A 20,192-nucleotide genomic window follows, 5' to 3' on the forward strand; every position below is an offset into this window, starting at 1 on the left:
AGGCTCATGAGACAATAACGCAGCCTAGAGTCTTTCATCCCTCAGTGCTCTTTCTTGGCCACTCTATTGTCATCATCAGCATAGCAGTCACAGCTCTGTGAATATAGGTGTCACTCACTTTTACACCAATACTGACTATCCTATCCTAACTAGACTCCAAGGTATTAGAAATGGTTGTTTTGTTAGATTGTCTTTGACTTTTGAGCAGACTATTGTCAGCCTGGGTCTATAACTTCATTATATAGATAAAGATACAGATTGAAACACTGAAACTGCTAGAAGGAAGCACAGGCAGTGCCCCAGAAGTTATAGATATAGGGAAAGACTTTCTGAATAGGACTCCATGTGCCCAGGAATGAAGGTCAACAATTGTCAAGTGGGACCTCATAAAACTAAAAATCTTCTGTTCACCTAAGTAATGCACCTAAGGAAATGCACAGAGTGGGAAAGAATCTTTGCCAGATACACATTTGACAGAGGATTAGTATCTAGAATATATAAGCCAGGGCAAAGGAGGCCAAAAAAGATCTAAGATGTATCAGGGATCTCAAACATTGTTACAGAGGTAGAACCTCTAGAATTCAGCTGACACAAACCCACTGATATTAGCATTATCTTGTGGGTTCAAACTGTCAAGTTCAATGCACTGTATTATACTTGGGTTTTCTGTATGTACAAACAGGATGCCTTTAGCTTTCTTTCTTGTTATTGTTTACAGATTATGAGCTTGGCAGGTCACTATGATGAATTAAGAACATTTTCACTCATTTCTTTGAGAAGTGGTTTGATTTGTGGAAGGACTTTCCATCCCTTGGAGACATTAAAGTACATATCTTTAAATGAGAGAGAGTATGTGTACCTTGTCCTAGCATCAGTTTGGAGATAATTTTTCCTCAAAGTTTTCTAGTTTATACTCTAACTATCAGTCTGTTTAAGCTTTATATTTCTTCATGAATACATTACCAGTACATTTGTAACTCAATGGAGTATTCAATTTTGAGCATTATGCTTAAAACACATTCCCTTTGAAAGTGTTTATGTGTTGCACACTCTTACTGTGTACTGTCATTGCCATTTTTCTTCCCTGGGTCATTAGAGGGCCCTGCAATTTAGGAGGGCATCTGTAAATACTTGTGTTTACGTTTTTTTATTTCTGGTTTGATTCATCTTAATAATCTCCATCTGTATGGTCATAACACCACTATGATGTTATAAGCACCATTTCTAAAGGGCCAAGGTAGATGCATGAACATCTAGCAAAGAAGTTTCCTCAAAATCCATGCACACTGTCTTCAGAGTTTGCAAACACTATAGTATCTTTAGGAATACAAACACCTGTCAAAATCAGCTCCTGACAAATTCTAAGGATTCAAAACCATTTTGAATAGTCACTTACCTGGGCAGGACGACTGCTGTAACCTCACCAGGGCCTAGACACTCCTAAGCCATAGTGGTGGTTATATCCATCTATACACCACCTACCTCCTTCTGGAGCCAGAAAAGTCCAAGATTAGGTGAAAACCTGATTAGATAGAGAACAGGTATACCACAGTTTTGGAGTTATGTGCAGAAAGGACAAAGCCTTCATAGCAAGTAAGCCATGGGATGGTAGACCAGGAAGACAGGAAGCTTCATAGAGCTGTAAAATCATGCAGGCAAGCTACAGGTAACCTTGCAACTCAGCCAAGATGTTCACCAGAAAAATTTCTAGGAAACCAATTGCTTCAACAAAGACTGAAATCAGTAAGGGCCTTTATATCTGTAAGTGGCCAAGTCTACATGACCAATTCTTCCTAGCAATGACATTGTTCTTTCATTGTGTAGATGGCAATATTGAATAACAATGGTTTATCAGGTTGTCTTTCATCATATGGTGATTACATGGAACTGTTTCCCACTGTCTTTAAATACTAACTGCCATCTGTGGTTAATATTCAAGCCTCCACCTCCCAGCATAGAGTAACATTATAAAATGTCCAAATAAGCAAAGACACATTGTTCAGACACAAGGTTTCCGGTTTTCTTGGGTCTAGGTTCCCTTTGGGTCTAACTTGGGCCTTATATTTCAGGTTTCTGAATTTTCCTTCCTCAGTGATTTCCTCTTCTTAAATAACAGCAGTCTGATCATGGAACACAGAAGATTTTGTTTAGGACATACCAACCACATGGCCATTGTTTATGGCAAAGAATGTGAAGAAGAATTGATGTCTCCTTGTATCATCACTGGGCAAATTCATTGAGCTGTTTAAGATGAATACTATACAGAACTCATTGAACTGGGTGAGGGGATGCCCAGTGGTACAGCACATGTTTTAGGATATGTGGTGCCCTCAATTCAACCTCCATCACAATAAATAAAGCTCAAATAAAAATACAGATTTTTAAAAAAAAATTTTAGTACAAATTAAAATACATAGTAATGTAAATTACTATTAACCCTCAAACTTCTTTGCCTTGTCTATGTTTCAGGTTTAGATTTAGTGGTCGTATCCTGGGCCTGGCTCTGATCCATCAGTACCTCCTGGATGCTTTCTTCACAAGGCCCTTCTACAAAGGACTCCTGAAGCTGTACGTGTATTGTAGGATGATTCTGTCCAGCCTTCCCACAGGATGACAGTTCTGGCCTTTCTTATGTCTCGGGCCCTTTTGTCAATTTGGTTTCAACCATTTCTAATAAGTTTCCATCAATTTCTTATTCTGAGTGCATATATATGTATGTATATATATATGTATATGTATGTATATGATATATATGATAGATATATAGCTAGATATCCTATACCTTTTAGTGCAATAAAATGGCATTGGGAGACTTTATGTAGGTATAAGAAATGACTCTATTAGCAAAACCATATAATGGACATTAATTCATTTATATAGAAATCACAACATTGTGAACATTGTATTACACTGTTGAGTAGAATTGCTTGTTTTTTGGTTAGTTACCAATGAGTCAATAATTATTTCATGTTTATTATTGAAACTTTAGCAGGCTCTTTTCAAAAGGAAACTATTAAATAAATCAAAACTTGAATTACTGCTTCAACAATGTATTCAGAATTATCAAGTAATTATGAAATCTATTGTGTTTTATTGAGAAGCAGCATAATCATGTGTGGAGTGAGGTCTGAAAGCCATTTGCTCACTCAGTTTTTCTTGCTGCCTTTGAATTCTTCCAGGCCCTGTGATTTGAGTGACCTAGAATATTTAGATGAGGAATTCCACCAAAGTTTGCAGTGGATGAAGGACAATAACATCACAGATATTCTCGATCTCACTTTCACTGTTAATGAAGAAGTTTTTGGACAGGTTTGTGTGATGTGGACTTGGAAAAGACATTTTGTTGTTTACTATGGTAAATGCATAAAACAAAACTTAACCATCTTAGAACTTTTTAAAAGTACATTTCAGTATTGTTAAGTACGTTCACATTGTTTGGCATCCAATCTCTAGAACTTCCTGAAAAACTGAAACTCTACCAATTAAACAACACCCTTTCATTCCTCCCACCCCCTTACTCCTGGGAAATACCACACAATTTCTATTTTCATGATTTTTGACTCTAGATAGTTCAAATAAGGATCTGTTTCTTTCATCCTTGTGGATAATGTTGCTAATTACATCAGTGGACAGATATCTGTTTGGCCCCTACCTCCAGTTCTTTTGTATTACACAGACTCATATATGCAAATCCAGGTGCTGAATCATATGTCAATGAGATTTTATTTTTAAATTAAATAACAAGAATCTCATTGGTTCAAACCAATGTCCTCTGCAAGAGCAGCAGGTGCTCTTCCCTGCTGAGTCCTCTCTGCAGCCCAAGGACTTCTTTTTTGAACAGCACTGCCAGGGTCTCTTCCTTCTTTCTATCACTTTGATATGGCTCTACAATATGAGATAGTTCTACCCTATGCAGGGGTTTTGAAAAGCAAATGTAACCATGGATCAGAAAACATTTAAAGTATGCCATAAGATACAAGGTATTTCTGTATGTTCAAAATTACATAATCTTTCATTACATCCACTTAGTCCTCCAGTATGCATATATCTCAATATTACTTAACAAGAAATTCCCTGTGTGTTTGCTACAAGAATTTACTAATATAGTATTAAATCTGTTGACCAAATGAATATGAGACTCTCCAGCCATTTGAATTACATATTAAGTCATAAAACACAAATAAAGAACACTACTAGCAGCAAAGGATGGGTTAATGATATCTAAATTTATATAAAATTTCTGAGATATATTTTCCAGGGAAAAGGATAATGAAGAACAGAGTATACGCTATGTATTTGTGTGTTATGTATGTATATATATTTTAGCTTAGAAAAACATATGGAGTATATTTTTATATTCTCTACTACATAAAAAGCAGCAGACAGATCCTAGGTCCTGGCTGAGGAGTTTTTCTTTGGAAGCATGAGCTCCATGCCGAGTGGAGTCCACTCTGCTTCCTTGTGTTCTGCTCCCTAGCCACATCTGCAGCCAGCTTGGAAAACAAATCTTTCTACCCACTTCTACTTTACTTCTTCTCATTAGGTGCACAAGTAAAATCATTGCTCTAATTGAGATTTAGAGGCATCAAATATCTGACTATAGTGTTGGGACATTTGGCTCCCTCCACCTTAAGGGACAACCCAGGACATTACACTCCTTGAGTTAAAGAAATATGATTCCTTTTTGTACAAAAAAAATAAATAAATTATAACTCTTCTACAATGCTTCAGAATGTGGTTCAAACAACGAAAACTTTCCTAGTAACGTCCAGGGAAGGAAAAAGACCTTTTTATGCTGTCATCCTAAATGAAAATGTCTCCTCGGAAAATGAGCTGAACGAATAGCATCATGATCCTCCTGTTTCCTTGCAAGGTAACAGAAAGAGAGTTGAAGTCTGGAGGTGCCAACACGCAGGTGACTGAGAAGAACAAGAAGGAGTACATAGAGAGGATGGTGAAGTGGCGGGTGGAGCGCGGTGTGGTGCAGCAGACCGAGGCATTGGTGAGGGGCTTCTATGAGGTAAGACCCCAGGTGGCCCAGGAAAGCAGCCCATGGTGCTTTGCAGTTGAGCCTGTGTTTCTGGAAGCTGGGGGAGGAGCTGGAACTCACTAGCTCAGAGCAGAGAGAAAGAAGCAAGAGAGGCAAGGTTTATAGTCTCCTGTCCAGAGGCGGGTGGACCGTCTAGCTGGGCTGGATGGATGGAGGGCCAGACTTCTCCATGAACACAGATGTCTGACAAGCCCTGTCGGAAGTTAAAATACTCTCAGTAAAGTGCCAATGATTTGGTCCTGCTATACCAGGTGAGGGAGCAGCCAGTGTTTCCTGTGTAGCTATGTGGATGTGGCGTTTCCTTCAGTCCACTGAAACAAAGAAAGCAAAGCAGAAGCGTGGGAAGTATCAGTCACTCCTGCCGGGTGTCTGTTTTGTTACAGCCTTGCTGTCTGTCATGTCATCATGCTGAGCAGTAAACTGAGAAGAGAGACAGCTGCAGACTGCCCATGCCCAAAAATGATGTCTTTATACTTCAATTTAGAAATTCAGTTGAGAAGTTTATCGTCTGATTTATTGTCCACTACTTGCTGGTCCAAAGCCGGCAGCACTGGAGACATTCAGTTGACCCTGGCACATCTGGTAGAAGGTGTAAGCCATAGCACAGAGCTCTAACCAACAGGCCCTGCCCAATCCTTAGAGAGGAGGGCAAAGAAACAGGGAGGAAGAGGGAAAGGAAGGGAACTGCAAGAAATGAGCAACCATTCCATGGGAAAGACAGGCAGTAGAACTTGAAAACTGAAATGTGACTTCAGAAAACCAAGTCGGGATTGTTTGTGAAATCGGGAAGTATCTGAAATGCTAAGAAGCGTGGGATTTTCCCTCTGTTCCCAGCCCACGAAGGCTTCTACTCTAAAATGCTAGCTCGGTGACTACTACTGGGGCTTCTATAATAAAAAGCATAGACTGGGCATCTTCTAGGCATCAGGAATCCATTTTTCACAGTCATAGAGGTGGGCAAGTCCAAGCTCAAGACACTGGCAGATTCAGTGACTGATAAGGGCCCAGTTTCCACAGAGGCAGCTTCTTGCCTCATGTCAGTGGGAAGGACAAGGATTGTGTGCGTCTTCTCTAAGGGCACTAACCCTATCTCAGGGCCTCATATCTAACTGCCTCTTTTTAAAAAGAATTTTGAAAATAGAATACAATTACATCATTTAAGGCTCCAGAGAGCTGGGGATAAAGATTATAACACATGAGTAGGATGGGAGGGATCAACTGCTATGATTTTGAATTTTAAAGTGACTGCATGTTGAAAGGCGATTTGTAAATGATACCTTCCCAACCTGAAAGGCAGCATAGAAACCATGACTATAACCTGCTTGTGTGTTGATGCTACTGTCTTCCAGGTGGTAGACTCGAGGCTCGTCTCGGTGTTTGATGCTAGGGAACTGGAGCTGGTGATTGCTGGTACTGCCGAAATCGACCTGAATGACTGGAGGAATAACACTGAGTACCGGGGAGGTGAGCTAGCAGCACTTTTGGTAACACGTGTTTTAAGGAAAAATTATTGAAATAAAATTGATACAGTGTGAAATTGGCCATCCTAAAATAAACCATTCAGTAATATTTAGTACATTCAAATTTTTGTGTAACAATGGCCACTCCTGGTTCTAAAAAATACTGTCATCATCTAAAGGAAGGCTTGTACCCATCAAGAAGTTGTTCTCCACCCCGTTTCCATCTTTCAGACACCTGGCATCCATAAATCCCCTGTCTCTGTGGACTTACCGATTCTAGAAATGTCCTATAAATACTGTCATACAAAATAGGGTTCCTGTGTCTGCCTTCTTGAACTTTAGGTAATTTTTTGAGGTTCATCCATGTTCTGGCATGTTCTAGTATTTCATTCCTTCGTATAGCTAAGTAGTAGTCCATCACACTGTTCACCAGTCGTTGTTACCGTTATTTACAGTGCTGAGGATTAAACTTCAGGCCTGGTGCTTCCTCGGCAAATGCTGTCTCACTAGTGAACAACCTGAGCCCTATTTATCACTGTTTTAAGCCTCCAGAGGTTTATCCTTACTTCAGGACAGGATACTTATTGGCACAGCTTCTAAATGAACTTCTTTCAGACAACAGTAATCCCTGGTGTGGCTATGTAAAGGCGCACAGACAACACACCTTCTACATGTGAGCTCTTGAGTAGCCTGAACACTGTCAGAGAAACATCTCTTGCTTCCTGTAGAATTTTAGCCTTCTTTGCCTCAGTCCGTGTTTGCTTCCACAGAGTTCTAACTATTCTCTCTCTCTGTCTCTCTGTCTCTCTGTCTCTCTGTCTCTCTGTCTCTCTCTCTCTCTCTCTGTCTCTCTCTCTGTCTCTCTCTCTCTCTGTCTCTCTCTCCATAATTTAAAAAATTATTTACTGTAAATCATTTGTGAGCTTTCCTTTGGTCTGCATCAAAATGAATCAAATTCTAAACCTCTCATCTCTGTCTCTGTTTATATTCTATCCTCCATTTCTTAACAATACAAATTGTGATTCTTACAATATGACTATTTCATGTTGACTATAGGGAATATTGTCCCAGAACATCTGATGCTTTAGACTAGTCATCTACGGTAGAAAAAGAATGTGACCATATATGTAAGTTTGAATGTCTTTCTTTTTTTATATATGATTTTTTTTTACACACGTAGGCACACATACCCACAGTTTTTTTTTTCAGAATGTTGTATTCTTTGAGTCAGTGCTCTGTAATGTAGTAGTAATATTGGTCCTTTATTTGACACAATAACTCATCAGATATTTTCTGAACACCTGCTTTGACATAGATGTTGGAGTAACAACATTGAACCAAATTATGTTTTCTGCCTTGAATAATCCTAGGGTATGTATACTGAAATAGTTTATTGAACATCTTCATTTTTCTCTACTAGTCTCCCCCCAAAAAAAAACCCATCATGGGAAAATTTCTAAAAAGACAACAAAATGCATTGCTAAAACTAAACTAGATGGTATAAAATAATTGGGGAACATAAAAAAGTTTACATGATCCTATTTGTTTTATATATTTTTTAGATGGGGGTCTCACATGTGGCCCCATGAGACTGGAACTTCTTATGTAAATGAGGCTGGTCTCTTACTCACAAACCTGTTTCTGTCTCTACCTCTAAAACACTAGGATGAAAGACATGCACCACCAAGCAGGTCTTTATAATACTTTAAAAACATGCCAGCATTGTAGGCAGACTTTTTTCCCTGCCTACCAGGTTTCAAATAAACTACATGGAGAGTCAATATTAATTATAAATGCTCAGCTGATAGCTCCAGCTTTTTACTAGCTAACTCTTACATTTTAAATTAACCCATATTGCTTATTTACTCTCTGCCACGTAGTGGTACCTTCTTTCAACACAGCATGTGCATCTTGCTTCTCTCTATGTCTGCTTATGACTTCTGAGACTCTGCCCTTCTTCCCAGCATCCTCTGTCTTGATCTCACACCTATACCTCCTGCCTGACATACTGACCAGTCAGCTCTTTTATTAAACCAATCAGAAGGCACCTTGGCAAAGGCACATCTTCACAGTGTACCAAAAGATTATTCCGTAACATAGCACGCCCTGAGAGAAGTGAGTTTATCAGGCATTAATAAAAAGTATTTAGAAGAAAGAGCTGAAGGACTAAAGAATCTTCAACACTGATGAAGATGATTTGAATAACTGACGGGATCTTCCATAGTGTGCTTTCATATCTACTTATCCACCGCAAAGTCAGTCACAGGTAGACTTCTTAGTAACACTGATAATAATTTTTCCTGTACAACAGATAACAAAGTAAAAGGAAATATAACTAACTATAAGAACTATACACTTCTGAGTGCTACTGAAGTGTACTGTGGTGGTCTTCCCTGGTATTGGAGAGACCTAAGACTGACTGTTACTTATAAGCCATTAGAAGCAAAGTTAGATGTCCCCATAGGCCCTGACTTTACCTTGTTATGTTGTTTCATTGTTTTAAGATTTTTTTTTTCTTACCGTTAACCAACTGCCTTTTCATCTTCCACACAAGTTCTTACAGCAAGTGGCTTCGGGGGTTATTTTTAGCATTCCTCTGTGAGTGGAGAATGACTGAATGTCTTTCTTTCTTATTTATTTGTTTGTTTGTTAATTGAGATGCAGTCTCACTATATAGCCTTGGCTGGCATGACTCACAAAGATCCACCTGCCTTTGTCTCCTAAGTTTTGCATGTCCCACCACACCTGGCACTAACTAAATTTTCTAATAGTCTGTTAGAAAAAGTACAAACAAGCAATTGTAATATATGTCTTTTAATTTAATACCAAAATACCATTTCAACATGGGATTAGCATAATTAATTAATGCAAATATCATTTTCATCAGACCAGACCACCTTTGTCCCCCCAAAACACAGCCTTATTACTCACAGAAAACTTAGTTAAGAATTTAACCTCAAAAATCCTCTTTTTGGGTAAATCAGAGAGAAATCCCAACCAATATAATAGAGGGGAAAAAACAAGGGTCCATCTTCCACTCTGCCTCCTTAAACCACTCAGCTGCAAAACCCTCTTGGGACTTCCACACAGGTCTATTAAGAAAACTGCTGACCTAAGTATTCTGCTGAACCAGTAAGACTCCTAGTGTCCCAGCATCCCCCTGACTCCCAGGCTCTTCAGATACCCATCTGTGTCAGCTTACGTCCTGATATCTCATGTTTTCGTCATTTTCATTATTTATTTCCTCTATTAAAAAAGTCCTCTCTCTTTGCTGTACTACACAAATGCATCCCATGCTAAATTCAAACCCTGCTTCCTTCACCAAGCTTTCTCAGTTCCCACCCACATTGTCTCCCCTCTCTTTGAATGCCTCTTCCCTTGTTGTGAATGGTGGTCATTTCTCTAGATGGTTTCTTGCAAGCCTAGCCTCCTCGATGATGCCTTAAGGCAGCTCTGCAGCCCAGGCATGACTCAGAGAACAACTGTGTGATGGGTATAGGTTTTTCTTTGGGGGCAGTCATGACTCCTGGGAACCTGTCATCTTCAGCCAGGTTTACATGTTACTTCTATCTGTTCTTAAGCCCTAGACTCTCCTGTGTTAAATTGTTGCCAAGAGCTAAGACATCAGAACAAAGAAAACATAGGTGGTCTGACTTTGTAGAGCCTTTTGTTCCTTACTTACACTCATATAAGGCTGGGATATTTTAGGTTGTATTCCAATCGTTTAAATAAATTCTAAACACCTCAGAATGAACTTCTCAAACACCCAGTTCTTTTGTAAAATTGCTATAATCTAAATCTGCTTGTTTTAAAACTTGACCAAGTTATATAAATTAGTTTAGACCTGCCTATCTAAACGCCATTATCAGCAAAATCAAAAGACTTCAAGCTATGGTTCAGTTAACACATCTGTTTCTTCCTCCTTTCCTCACATCCTCTTTCTCCCCACCACCACCTCGTTTTTTTTAACCAGGTTATCATGACGGCCATCTTGTGATCCGCTGGTTCTGGGCTGCGGTGGAACGGTTCAATAATGAGCAGAGATTGAGGTTACTTCAGTTTGTGACAGGAACATCGAGTGTGCCCTATGAAGGCTTTGCGGCTTTGCGGGGAAGCAATGGGCTTCGGCGGTTTTGCATAGAGAAATGGGGGAAAATTACATCTCTTCCCAGGTACACAACTCCCACCAACCTTCATGAACTCACCTCAGTGGCAAAGCATGCTTCACTATTTGAGTTTGGGAGATCATCTTTTAAGATAGAATATTTGCTTGTTACTCAAAGTATTATTTTTTGAGTTACTAGTTAAAATGTAAGTAAAGTGCTTCTAAGACTTGGATTGAGATGGTATTCTTAGTGAAGTGTTAATTGTTGATCATATTTGGACTGTAAGGTCCATTTGCCAGTAATGGCAGACTGCCCAATTGATGCAAAACTCAATTTAAATACTCTTTAGAGGAATATCTAACATAGAGGATGGGGAAGGCAAGGTCATTATTGTAAAAATACTGGAAACCTAAAGTAACCCCTCCAAAAATAGCATATGTCTATAGCACATACTTGATACTTCATAGGATAGTTAGATATTTGTATATACATTGTATTTTTTCCAATGAGTTTTAAAATATGTGGAGATGGGATCATGTATATTCCTGGGTTTCTACAGTGATTTCTACACAATGCTCTATCAAAAACCTATTGTGTTATAATTTTTTTAAAAAGGCAATTTAAATTTTCTACCCCATGAGTTTCAATGCCAAGACTTCCTTAGTCCTTTTTATTCCACTCGGGTAGCATGTTCTTGGTCAATAAAATAAGGATCACTAGAAATACTTCTGGAAAGGTATTCTAGTAATAAATACTGCTTTGACAAACATAATAAAACATAGATTCTTTGGTGGTTAGAATGAGAATAGCCCTCATAAGCTTATATGTTTGAATGTGTGTTCCCTAGTTAGTGGAATAGTTTGGAACGGATTAGGAGGCATGGCCTTGTTGGAGGAAGTGTGTCACTGGAGTGGGCTTGGAAGTTTAAAAAGCCCACACTAGGCCCAGTTGCACTCTCTGTCTCTGCCTGCTGCCTGCAGATCAGGATGTAAAACTCTCAGCTACAGCTACAGCACCATGTCTGTCTGATTCCCACCATGTTGATCATGGACTAACCCTCTAAAACTGTAAGCAAGGCCCCAATCAAATGCTTTCTTTTATAAAAGTTACCTTTATCATGGTGTCTTTTCACAGCAATTGAACAGTGACAAAGACAGATTCCCATTATCATCTTTTCATATTTTCTAATTACAGAAGATATATATTTGATACAGATCTATCTCTACATAGCCATCTATGTTAGTTGGATTTCCATTACTGTAGCAAATTTTTGGATAAATTAATTTAAAAAGAGGAAAGGTTATTTTGACTGTTGTAGTCCATGACCGATTGGCCCTGGTACTTTAGATTAATGAGGGAACAATACATCATGACGGAGAGTATAGTGGGAAAAATCTTGTTTACCTCATGCCTGGGAGAGAGGGGTAGAAGAAGAGGAAGAGGAGGGAGGAAAGGAAAGGAAAGAAAAAAAGACAGAAAAATAGTCAAGGGTCTGTTTGAGGAAATTTCTCTAATGGCCTAGCTTCCTCCCACTAGTCTCCACATCTTAAAAGTCCCATTGTTTCCCAATAACTGTTGAAATCAAACAGTTGACACATAGGCCTTCAGGGAGCATGCTATATACAAACTATAGCAGCACCAAAATACCCTTGCTAAATCCATATAATTGAAAGATTTAATGAAGTATAGTTTTCATCTAATTTTCCCAGACTTCTTGTTTTCCTGAGGACAGTTCATATGATGTTGATGAGTGTTGAGTGATTCTGTTCCTGAGAAGAGCTGACCAAATGTCTGCTCACCCCAGATAGGGAACAAGCAGACCGAAATAATGATACCACCAAAGTCCAACTTTGTGAACCAATGACATTTACTGGAGATTTTAGAGACATATGGGTGAGAGGTTACTGACAGGAGCAGAAATGACTCAGACAGGTGCATCACCTGAAACCCACCCCAGAATGGCTCAGCAAAGCTAGAAGTGTGGCGTGCACAACCCACATGCAGCTCAGGAGGCTGTTGCAGGCAGCTCAGGTAGTCTGAGCCTCTGCAGGGCATCCTCGGGCGTCTTGGTTGATCTGAGACCATCTCTCAGCAGCCCTTACTGCTTACATGCAGCTTTTAAGTTGTATGCTTCCTGAGTTTTAAGTATTTTCCCTGCAACAATGAATGTATAATCTCCCTTTAGAATTTTACTTGATTTTTTTTCCTTTTTTTCGAGACAGGGTTTCTCTGTGTAGCTTTGCACCTTTCCTGGAACTCACTCTGTAGCCCAGGCTGGCCTTGAACTCACAGAGATCCGCCTGCCTCTGCCTTCCAAGTGCTGGGATTAAAGCTGTGTGCCACCACCGCCTGACTTTAATTTGATTTTTTAATTAAAATATAATTACATCATTTCCCTCCTTCCGTTTCCTTTCTCCAACCCTCCCATGTCCCACCTCTCTCCCTCTCAGATTCATGACTTCTTTTTCTTTCTTACACATAATATATATATATATATATATATATATATATATCACATATATATAGAAATATAACCTCCTGAGTTAATTTAGTGTTTCTTGTTATATACATGATTTCAGGGCTGACCACTTGGTATTAATAAATTAGAAGTCTCATCCCTGGGGAAAACTAATTCTTCTTCTCTCAGCAGTCCTTGGTTGCATATAGTTCTTTGTCTAGGAGTGGGGCTGGGAGCTTTCCCCATTCTGTGTTATCATGACTAGTGGTACTGTTCTTATTCAGACCTCAGCTGCCCTCCAAGATAGAATTTTTGTTTTAGAGAAAATTGATAGAAAATTGTTTTAGAGAACAATGAGAACTAGTAAATATTAATAATTGCTTAACAAGTAGTTGAAAGTAGTTCTCACGCTTGCCTACACAGTTCTAGTCATCAGCACATCTTCAGCCCAAAACATATCTCATAACTCCGGTGAGAGCTGAAAAATCTGAAAGACAAATCTAACTTAATATTCGATTCTATAGTGAAGTTATTTGGAAACATTCTGCTTTTATTTTAGGAAAACATAGTTTGGGCCATCATTTAATAATAGCTTACCCCTATAAGTCTGCAGCATGAGGAGGAGGTGAGATACAAGACACCCGCCCATAAGAATGGACAGTAGAAGGAAATACAGACCAAAGATAAATAATTACAACATAAAGGAGAATCAGGGGAATTCGAGGTGTTTAAAGCAGTGCAATGTGAGAATGATTCAGGATCTTAATCCTGCTTGAGCTACTCAGAGAAAATGCTTCAAAGAAACTGGCATTTGGTGGGTATTAAGGGAAAGAGAAGAGGGGAATTCTAGGCTAAGTAGGTAGCATGACCCAGTCCTGGACTGAGAAAACACCAACATATGCTCAGGAAGACATACTGAGTCCTGAGAAATGTCCAAGGATGGGATGATTAATACTAACTAGTTGGGAATTTGAATCACCTAAAAGACATACCTCTGGGCATGTGAGGAAGTTTCTAGATAGGGTGACTGAGGTAGGAAGGCCCACCCTAAATATGTGTGGCATCATACATGGGCCGGGGTCTCAGATTAAATGTTTAAAGAAGACAGTGAGCTGAGTGAGAACGTTTATCTCCCCTGCTTCTTGATTATGGATGCCATAATGGCCATCCCTCTCATACTCCTACTACCGTGTAGACTGTACCTTTAACCTGAGTCAAGATCAACGCTCCCGTCCTTAATTTCTATGGTCAGATGCTTTGTCACAGCAAGAGAAAAACTGATACCCAGAGGTTGTGAAGGGAACGTCACTGTGGTAGGACACCTTCTGAGGTCTCCGCTCTAGTCTTCAGGAAATAAGCCACTGCTCTTGTTGCTAAAGAGACACAGATTGGATGCAATATACATATTTTCTCTGAAGTATATATTATACTGTTGGCTCACATGAAGTGTTCTTAAGGAAGACATTGGACTTCAAAGAGGGCTTCATGTTTGGATCAAGCCATCTCTACAAAGCCAATGAGATGCAGGCCTTGAAGAGAATTTCGTGTAGAAAAAGAGGCTTTCCTGAGATAGGAAAGCACTAAGAAGTCTACACCTCTAAGAAAACAATGAAAATGACTTAATAATTAATAATCACTCCTAACTACAAGTTCTGAAAAATCCAAGAACCTAAAAAATGTTACCTCAGGGTAGAATGGAAAACATATGAATCCCCAGAACTATAGTTCAGGAAGTCCTGGTCAGGCCACATGGCAGGCTTCCCAGGACTGTGAGTCCCAGTGGACCTGGCCCCCACCTGGAGGAAGTGGCCTGGAGTTGCTTTCTTCAGATCTTCCCTCTGCAGAAAGGAAGAGCAAGCCAGGTCCAGTGGTAGAGAGCTGGAATCCCAGCATGGGGGAGGCTGAGACGGAAGGAAGGAAAGTCCCAGGCGAGCCTGGCAAAGCAGCCTGAAACTTTGTCTTAGAAAGAAAAGGGGGAAAGGAAGAGGCAGAGGAAGTGAAGGAGGAGGGAGAGGAAGAGGAGGATGAAGTAAAAGACAAGTTTAGCTCAGTGGTAGAGCGCTTACCTAGCAAGTGCAAGACCCTGGGTTCGGTCCTCAGCTCTGGGGAGAAAAAAAAAAAAAAAAGACAACTGTTTCTTCAATGAACATTCCAAGTAGTGTCACAGAAAATTAAAATCAACAACAAAAACTGTCTCACAGGTCAGACTGGAAAAAAAAAACTGTAAGTCCAATTAATTGCCTCTGAAGAAGCACATGAAATTTTAAAAGGATATTGAACATTATGGTTCCTAGGATACAATTTTCTGGTGAAGAAACTTCATATGATACTGTGGATAAAACATGAAAGAGGTGGTAATGATCACTGGGCTGATACATGGGCTTGGCTTCTACAGTCTGGAGGAGTATTAAAAAGGGAAGTTTAACCAAAAATGCCAGAGACTCTGTATGTGTGTGTGTGCATGTATGTGTGTGTGTCTGTGTGTATTTATTTGTATGTCTGTGTGTGTCTCTCTCTGTGTATCTGTGTGTGTGTGTCTGTCTGTCTGTCTGTCTGTCTGTGTGTGTCTCTCTCTGTGTATCTGTGTGTGTGTGTGTGTGTGTGTGTGTGTGTGTGTGTGTGTGTGTGTGTGTGTGTATGTGTTTGAGTGTTGTATGTGGAGTATGTGTGAAGTGGGTAGTGTGCCACTATGTGCCAGAGAAGGTTATTAGTTATTGTCTATTACTCTCTACCTTATTCCCTTGAAACAGAGTTTCCCATTGAACCAAAAACTTGCCATTTCAGCAAAGTTAGCTAATGAGCTGGCTCCAGGAATCTTACCCACAATGCTGTGGTTATAGGCGTCTGCAGCCACAGCAGGCCTTTATGTGGATTCTGAGCATTCATACTCAGGTCCTCATACTTGTAAAGCAAATGTTCTTACCCACTGTGCCACTCCCCTAGTCCCCCAAATATTTAATAAATGTAATTAGCTACAAGTTCAGAGTATTAAAAGGAACAGAAGAACTATCAAGATCTCTGATTTTCAAGCTGTTCAAACCATAAGTCACAGAAAGAAACATCCTCTACATCACCACATTCATATATGAATACATATGTTTATTTGTGTGTGTATGTGAAAGTTCCTTACACCAGATTTTACTCCTATTCCCTGCAGTGTGCATTCTACTCACAATAGCTTATTAAAATAAAAATAGTAGGCAGATTCCATAAGTTAAATAATATAAATGGCTCTTATAACCTTTCTAACCCCTCTTCCCCATAGATCCATGAGGCTTGTGGGAAGGGATTTGATGAAGACATCCCATTTAGAACTGAGTAGTCTCTATACATTGTCCAGTTTTGGGTCTCTGTGTTAATTCCCGTCTCTACCTCAAGAACAAGCTTCATTGTAAGAGCCAGAAGGGATGGATGATGCCACAGAGCAGTGTCTGCTGAGCACAGCAGAACTGATACACGTATGAATTCACAGAGACTGTGGCAGCACACACAAGACTTGCCCAGGTTCAAATCAGATGTAATCCCATCACTGAGAGGTGAAATAGACATAGAGTCCCAACGCTATCCAAGAAGCTATTTGCCATACCAGCTGGCAAAAGGAAAATCGGTTTCCTCTAATGAAGTGTCACTGGGTATAACAACAATACTCAAGGAGAGGCCCCATGCCCAGGAGTGGTTAACCAACACAAGACAAATTCCACAGGGTTATTTGGGCGGGGGGGGGGGGGGGGGGGGGGGGGGGGGGGGGGGGAGGGTTGTCATTTTATTTTGTTTGGGCAATTATGTCTTATTGGGTTTTTGTTTGTTTTGATTTTTGTTTCTGTAGATTTTTCCAAAGAGAGAGAGAGAAATAATACAAGGTCGTTTTGGTAGAGAGATGGGGAAGATCTGGGAAGAGTTAGGGTTAGGGGAAGGAACACCTGAACCAATCGGTTCAGCAGGAAGTAGGACAGTACCCATTTGAATGGGACTATAGACAGGCAGTGGAAGATGATTTTCATGAAGAGAAGACATAAACTGTATAGCTGGATTCACTACTAACCCTCCCTTACTTGGTTTTATCAACTTGAATGTGGTGTCCAGAGGATGTGAGCAAGACTTTCTTTGGCACTGTACTGGTTAACATTTTGATTGATAACTTGGAAAAATGAGAGAATTCAGAGAAACCAGCTGTGTAGATGACTACAAGAATAATCCGTGAACTCACTAGCACAACCCAAATCCCAAACCACCCTGAAATTGTACACCTTTAAGTTGACTTGAACAGAGTAAAATTTGAATGTTCTCCATCCTGTGTGTGGAGATTCTGTGGAGTTCAAAACATTGGTTATGAAGTGCAAGTGATTTACTTCTCAGTAAATCATATGAAAAGAGATAAGGTCTTAAGTCACCATAAGTTCAATACAGCTCCTAAAACAATTATCACAATCATAGTTTTTAAAGAGATTTTTCTCAGGAGGCAGAGACAGGCAAATCTCTGAGTTCAAGGACAGCCTGGTCCACAGAGCAAGTTCCAGGACTACGCAGAGAAACCCTGTCTCCAAAAGTAAATAAATAAACAGGCTCTTATATTGAAATGATGATTCACAGTATGAACAGAGTTTAATAGTGTTTTGTTTTTGAAGTGCACACAGCATGTGTTATTATTCCCATTTCAAAGGTGAGAAAACTGAGATCCAAAAAGATTAGCTGACTTTCTGTGGGAGTCCAGCTCCAACCTGCTCCCACCTTTAGAAGGGTTCTTAGATGGAGGAGAGAGGAAATAAGAAATGATAGATAGAAAGAGAGACCTAAATGACAAGAAGAAAGACAGAAACACAAGATAGCTTCAGGAGGGCCTGGGTCAACACCCAACAGCCTCTTCTTTAATTTAAAAGGGCTTTTTATAATATGTCAAGGAGACAGGCAAAAGATCAAAGCACACTGTACACCCAAGTGTAGACCCTTCCAAACACCTGGTAAACACACCTGTGACCAAATCATCTCCTTACACAGCCCTGCTGGGTAAAGCAAGCTCAGATTCTCTGACCCTGAGTAATTTGTCACTAGGAAGCCTCTGTGGGCTCCCACACTTTCCAAGATCATAAAGTTAACAAGCAGCTAGCCTGGAGTCAGAATAGGGGTCTCCCAAACCTCGGTTCCCTGCATGCTACACTAACCAACACCTGCCTCACTACATAGTCCAATGTACAAGCAGTGGCAAGTACCATGCTGCAGGAACCACACCCAGAGCCAGGCATGCTGGTACAGGTCTTTAATCCCAGCACTTGAGAGGCCGAGACAGGTGAATCTCTGAGTTTGAGACCAGCCTGGTCTACAAAGCAAGTGCCAGGACAGCCAGAGCTACACAGAGAAACCCTGCCTTGAAAATAAAAAACAAACAAAAAGCCCACGCCTGTAGTATGAGGAGCATACAGGAACACCGAGTCTAACTGAATTCATTGTGGATACTAACTAGACCTTATCTAGGGAATTAATAAGGCTGTTGAAGAACTCAGCAGAAGCAGCCGGTGAAGACACTGAGCATTCAGAGTGTGTGCTGCTCCCTAATGCCGTTTATTCCCCCAAAGTATATTCATAGAATTAATATGACTCTAATTACTTTCTAAATAAGAGATTCTTTTCTACATTTACACTCACAAAAACAATGACCAGAGGAAGAAAGCCTAGATGTCCGGTCATACCTTGCTTCACGGTAGTTCACCTTAGGTCTTACTGTACCACCTAATTATGTCAGCCACAGTCCAGTGGGTAGACTACTGTCTGCCTTTCTAAACACCAAGAAAAGCACTGTAATCCTTGCCCTGACCAATTCTCTGAGTTTGCCTTTAATTTCAAATATTATGATAGTAACTAAAACATTTCAGTTGTCTTCTTTTGAAGTGATCTAGGCCTTCTGGACACTTAGGTAAACACAGAACTCTGCTAATATCTATTTATTTCATATTTTCTCCCAATCAAGTCCTTAAAGCCTACACTCAGATATTCTGCTGTCTTACGTAGACATCTGTGGTTTGAAGCAGAGGGAGACAGGCAGGAAAGGGTGGAGTTGAGTGAACACAGGATGAAGAGGGAGCTGTTGCCAAAAGCAGGATTGGATGCTGGTAGACAAAACACCAATGCTCTCATCAGATTCTCCCTCAACAGAAAACCCCAACTTCCCTCTTCCTTCATCCCTTTCTTCATCTTCCGAAGAATCTGCATTATCCCAATTGCTGAGCCTCTACAGTGTCCTGACACTCTAATTTATGCAATTCAGAACACAGGTATAGATTATAAACACTTCCCCAGATCTTGTGATTCAAATACTTAATGTCCCAAATAAAACTCTAATAAGTTTACTTTTATTTTCTGGGTTTGTTTTGTCTTAGCTTAGTGTCTTTTTCTGTGCTAGTTGATATCTAAACACTACTTCAACATATCACTCACCCAACCTGGGAGAAAAAGGCATAAAATTAACTTCCAGCTGTACCAATATACCCTTCTCCCTGCTTGGTCAAAGGACCAGCATCAAGTTTCCATAGAAACAAAGAATTCCTGGCAGGAAACAGCTCCTAGAGAAGAATCTGTGTGGTTATGCCTCTCCACTCGCGCTGGATATCCACATAGGTGTTTCCTATACCATGAGTTGCTATCCATGTAATAGGGAAGACATTGCAAGTCTAAGACAGACACTGGCAAGTGTGGGCCTGCAGAATGAAGCCCAGACTGAACAAGGCTGCAGGGATGGCAATGGTGGGAAGATAGCCCAGGCTTGAGGGAGGACTGCCTCGGAAGCTCCGATGTTCTTGTGAGTGGGGCACTTAAGCATCAGTTGATATATGTTCTTCCGGTACTGAGGAGTTAAACCTATTTCTAGAGCACACCTGATGTGGAGAATTGGATCTCAGAATTACAGAACGTTGTTAGCTCTCTAACAAGGCCCAGAACTCAGATCTAGGCAAGGATGCTTAGGAATGATCCATTAGCACTAATGATGTTTCTGCCTCCTTCATATTTAAACTTCAAATCAGTTTAATAGCATGGAGGTGACCACTGGCTTTCTACTGTGGTTATAATGTAGTGTAGTTTTCTTACAAATAACAATTAATTGTTTCTAGTTCTTCAATTTCCTAAAC

General features: G+C 40.1%; 1 protein-coding gene across 7 annotated transcripts in view; it reads left to right on the forward strand.

The window, feature by feature from the left end:
• Hecw1 (HECT, C2 and WW domain containing E3 ubiquitin protein ligase 1) overlaps positions 1-20,192 on the forward strand; it is a 293,914-nt gene that overhangs the window by 269,169 nt on the left and 4,553 nt on the right. For all 7 annotated transcript variants that reach the window (XM_052729794.1, XM_052729793.1, XM_052729799.1 and 4 more), the window contains 5 exons: positions 2,470-2,568; positions 3,180-3,309; positions 4,874-5,020; positions 6,400-6,514; positions 10,484-10,682. In XM_052729794.1, coding sequence (XP_052585754.1) covers positions 2,470-2,568; positions 3,180-3,309; positions 4,874-5,020; positions 6,400-6,514; positions 10,484-10,682 — 690 coding nt within the window. The remainder of the gene's footprint in view (positions 1-2,469; positions 2,569-3,179; positions 3,310-4,873; positions 5,021-6,399; positions 6,515-10,483; positions 10,683-20,192) is intronic.

Source organism: Peromyscus californicus, unplaced genomic scaffold (genome assembly GCF_007827085.1).
Source record: "Peromyscus californicus insignis strain IS unplaced genomic scaffold, ASM782708v3 Scaffold_8__1_contigs__length_139910024, whole genome shotgun sequence".
In the NCBI taxonomy this organism is placed as follows: Eukaryota; Metazoa; Chordata; class Mammalia; order Rodentia; family Cricetidae; genus Peromyscus; species Peromyscus californicus.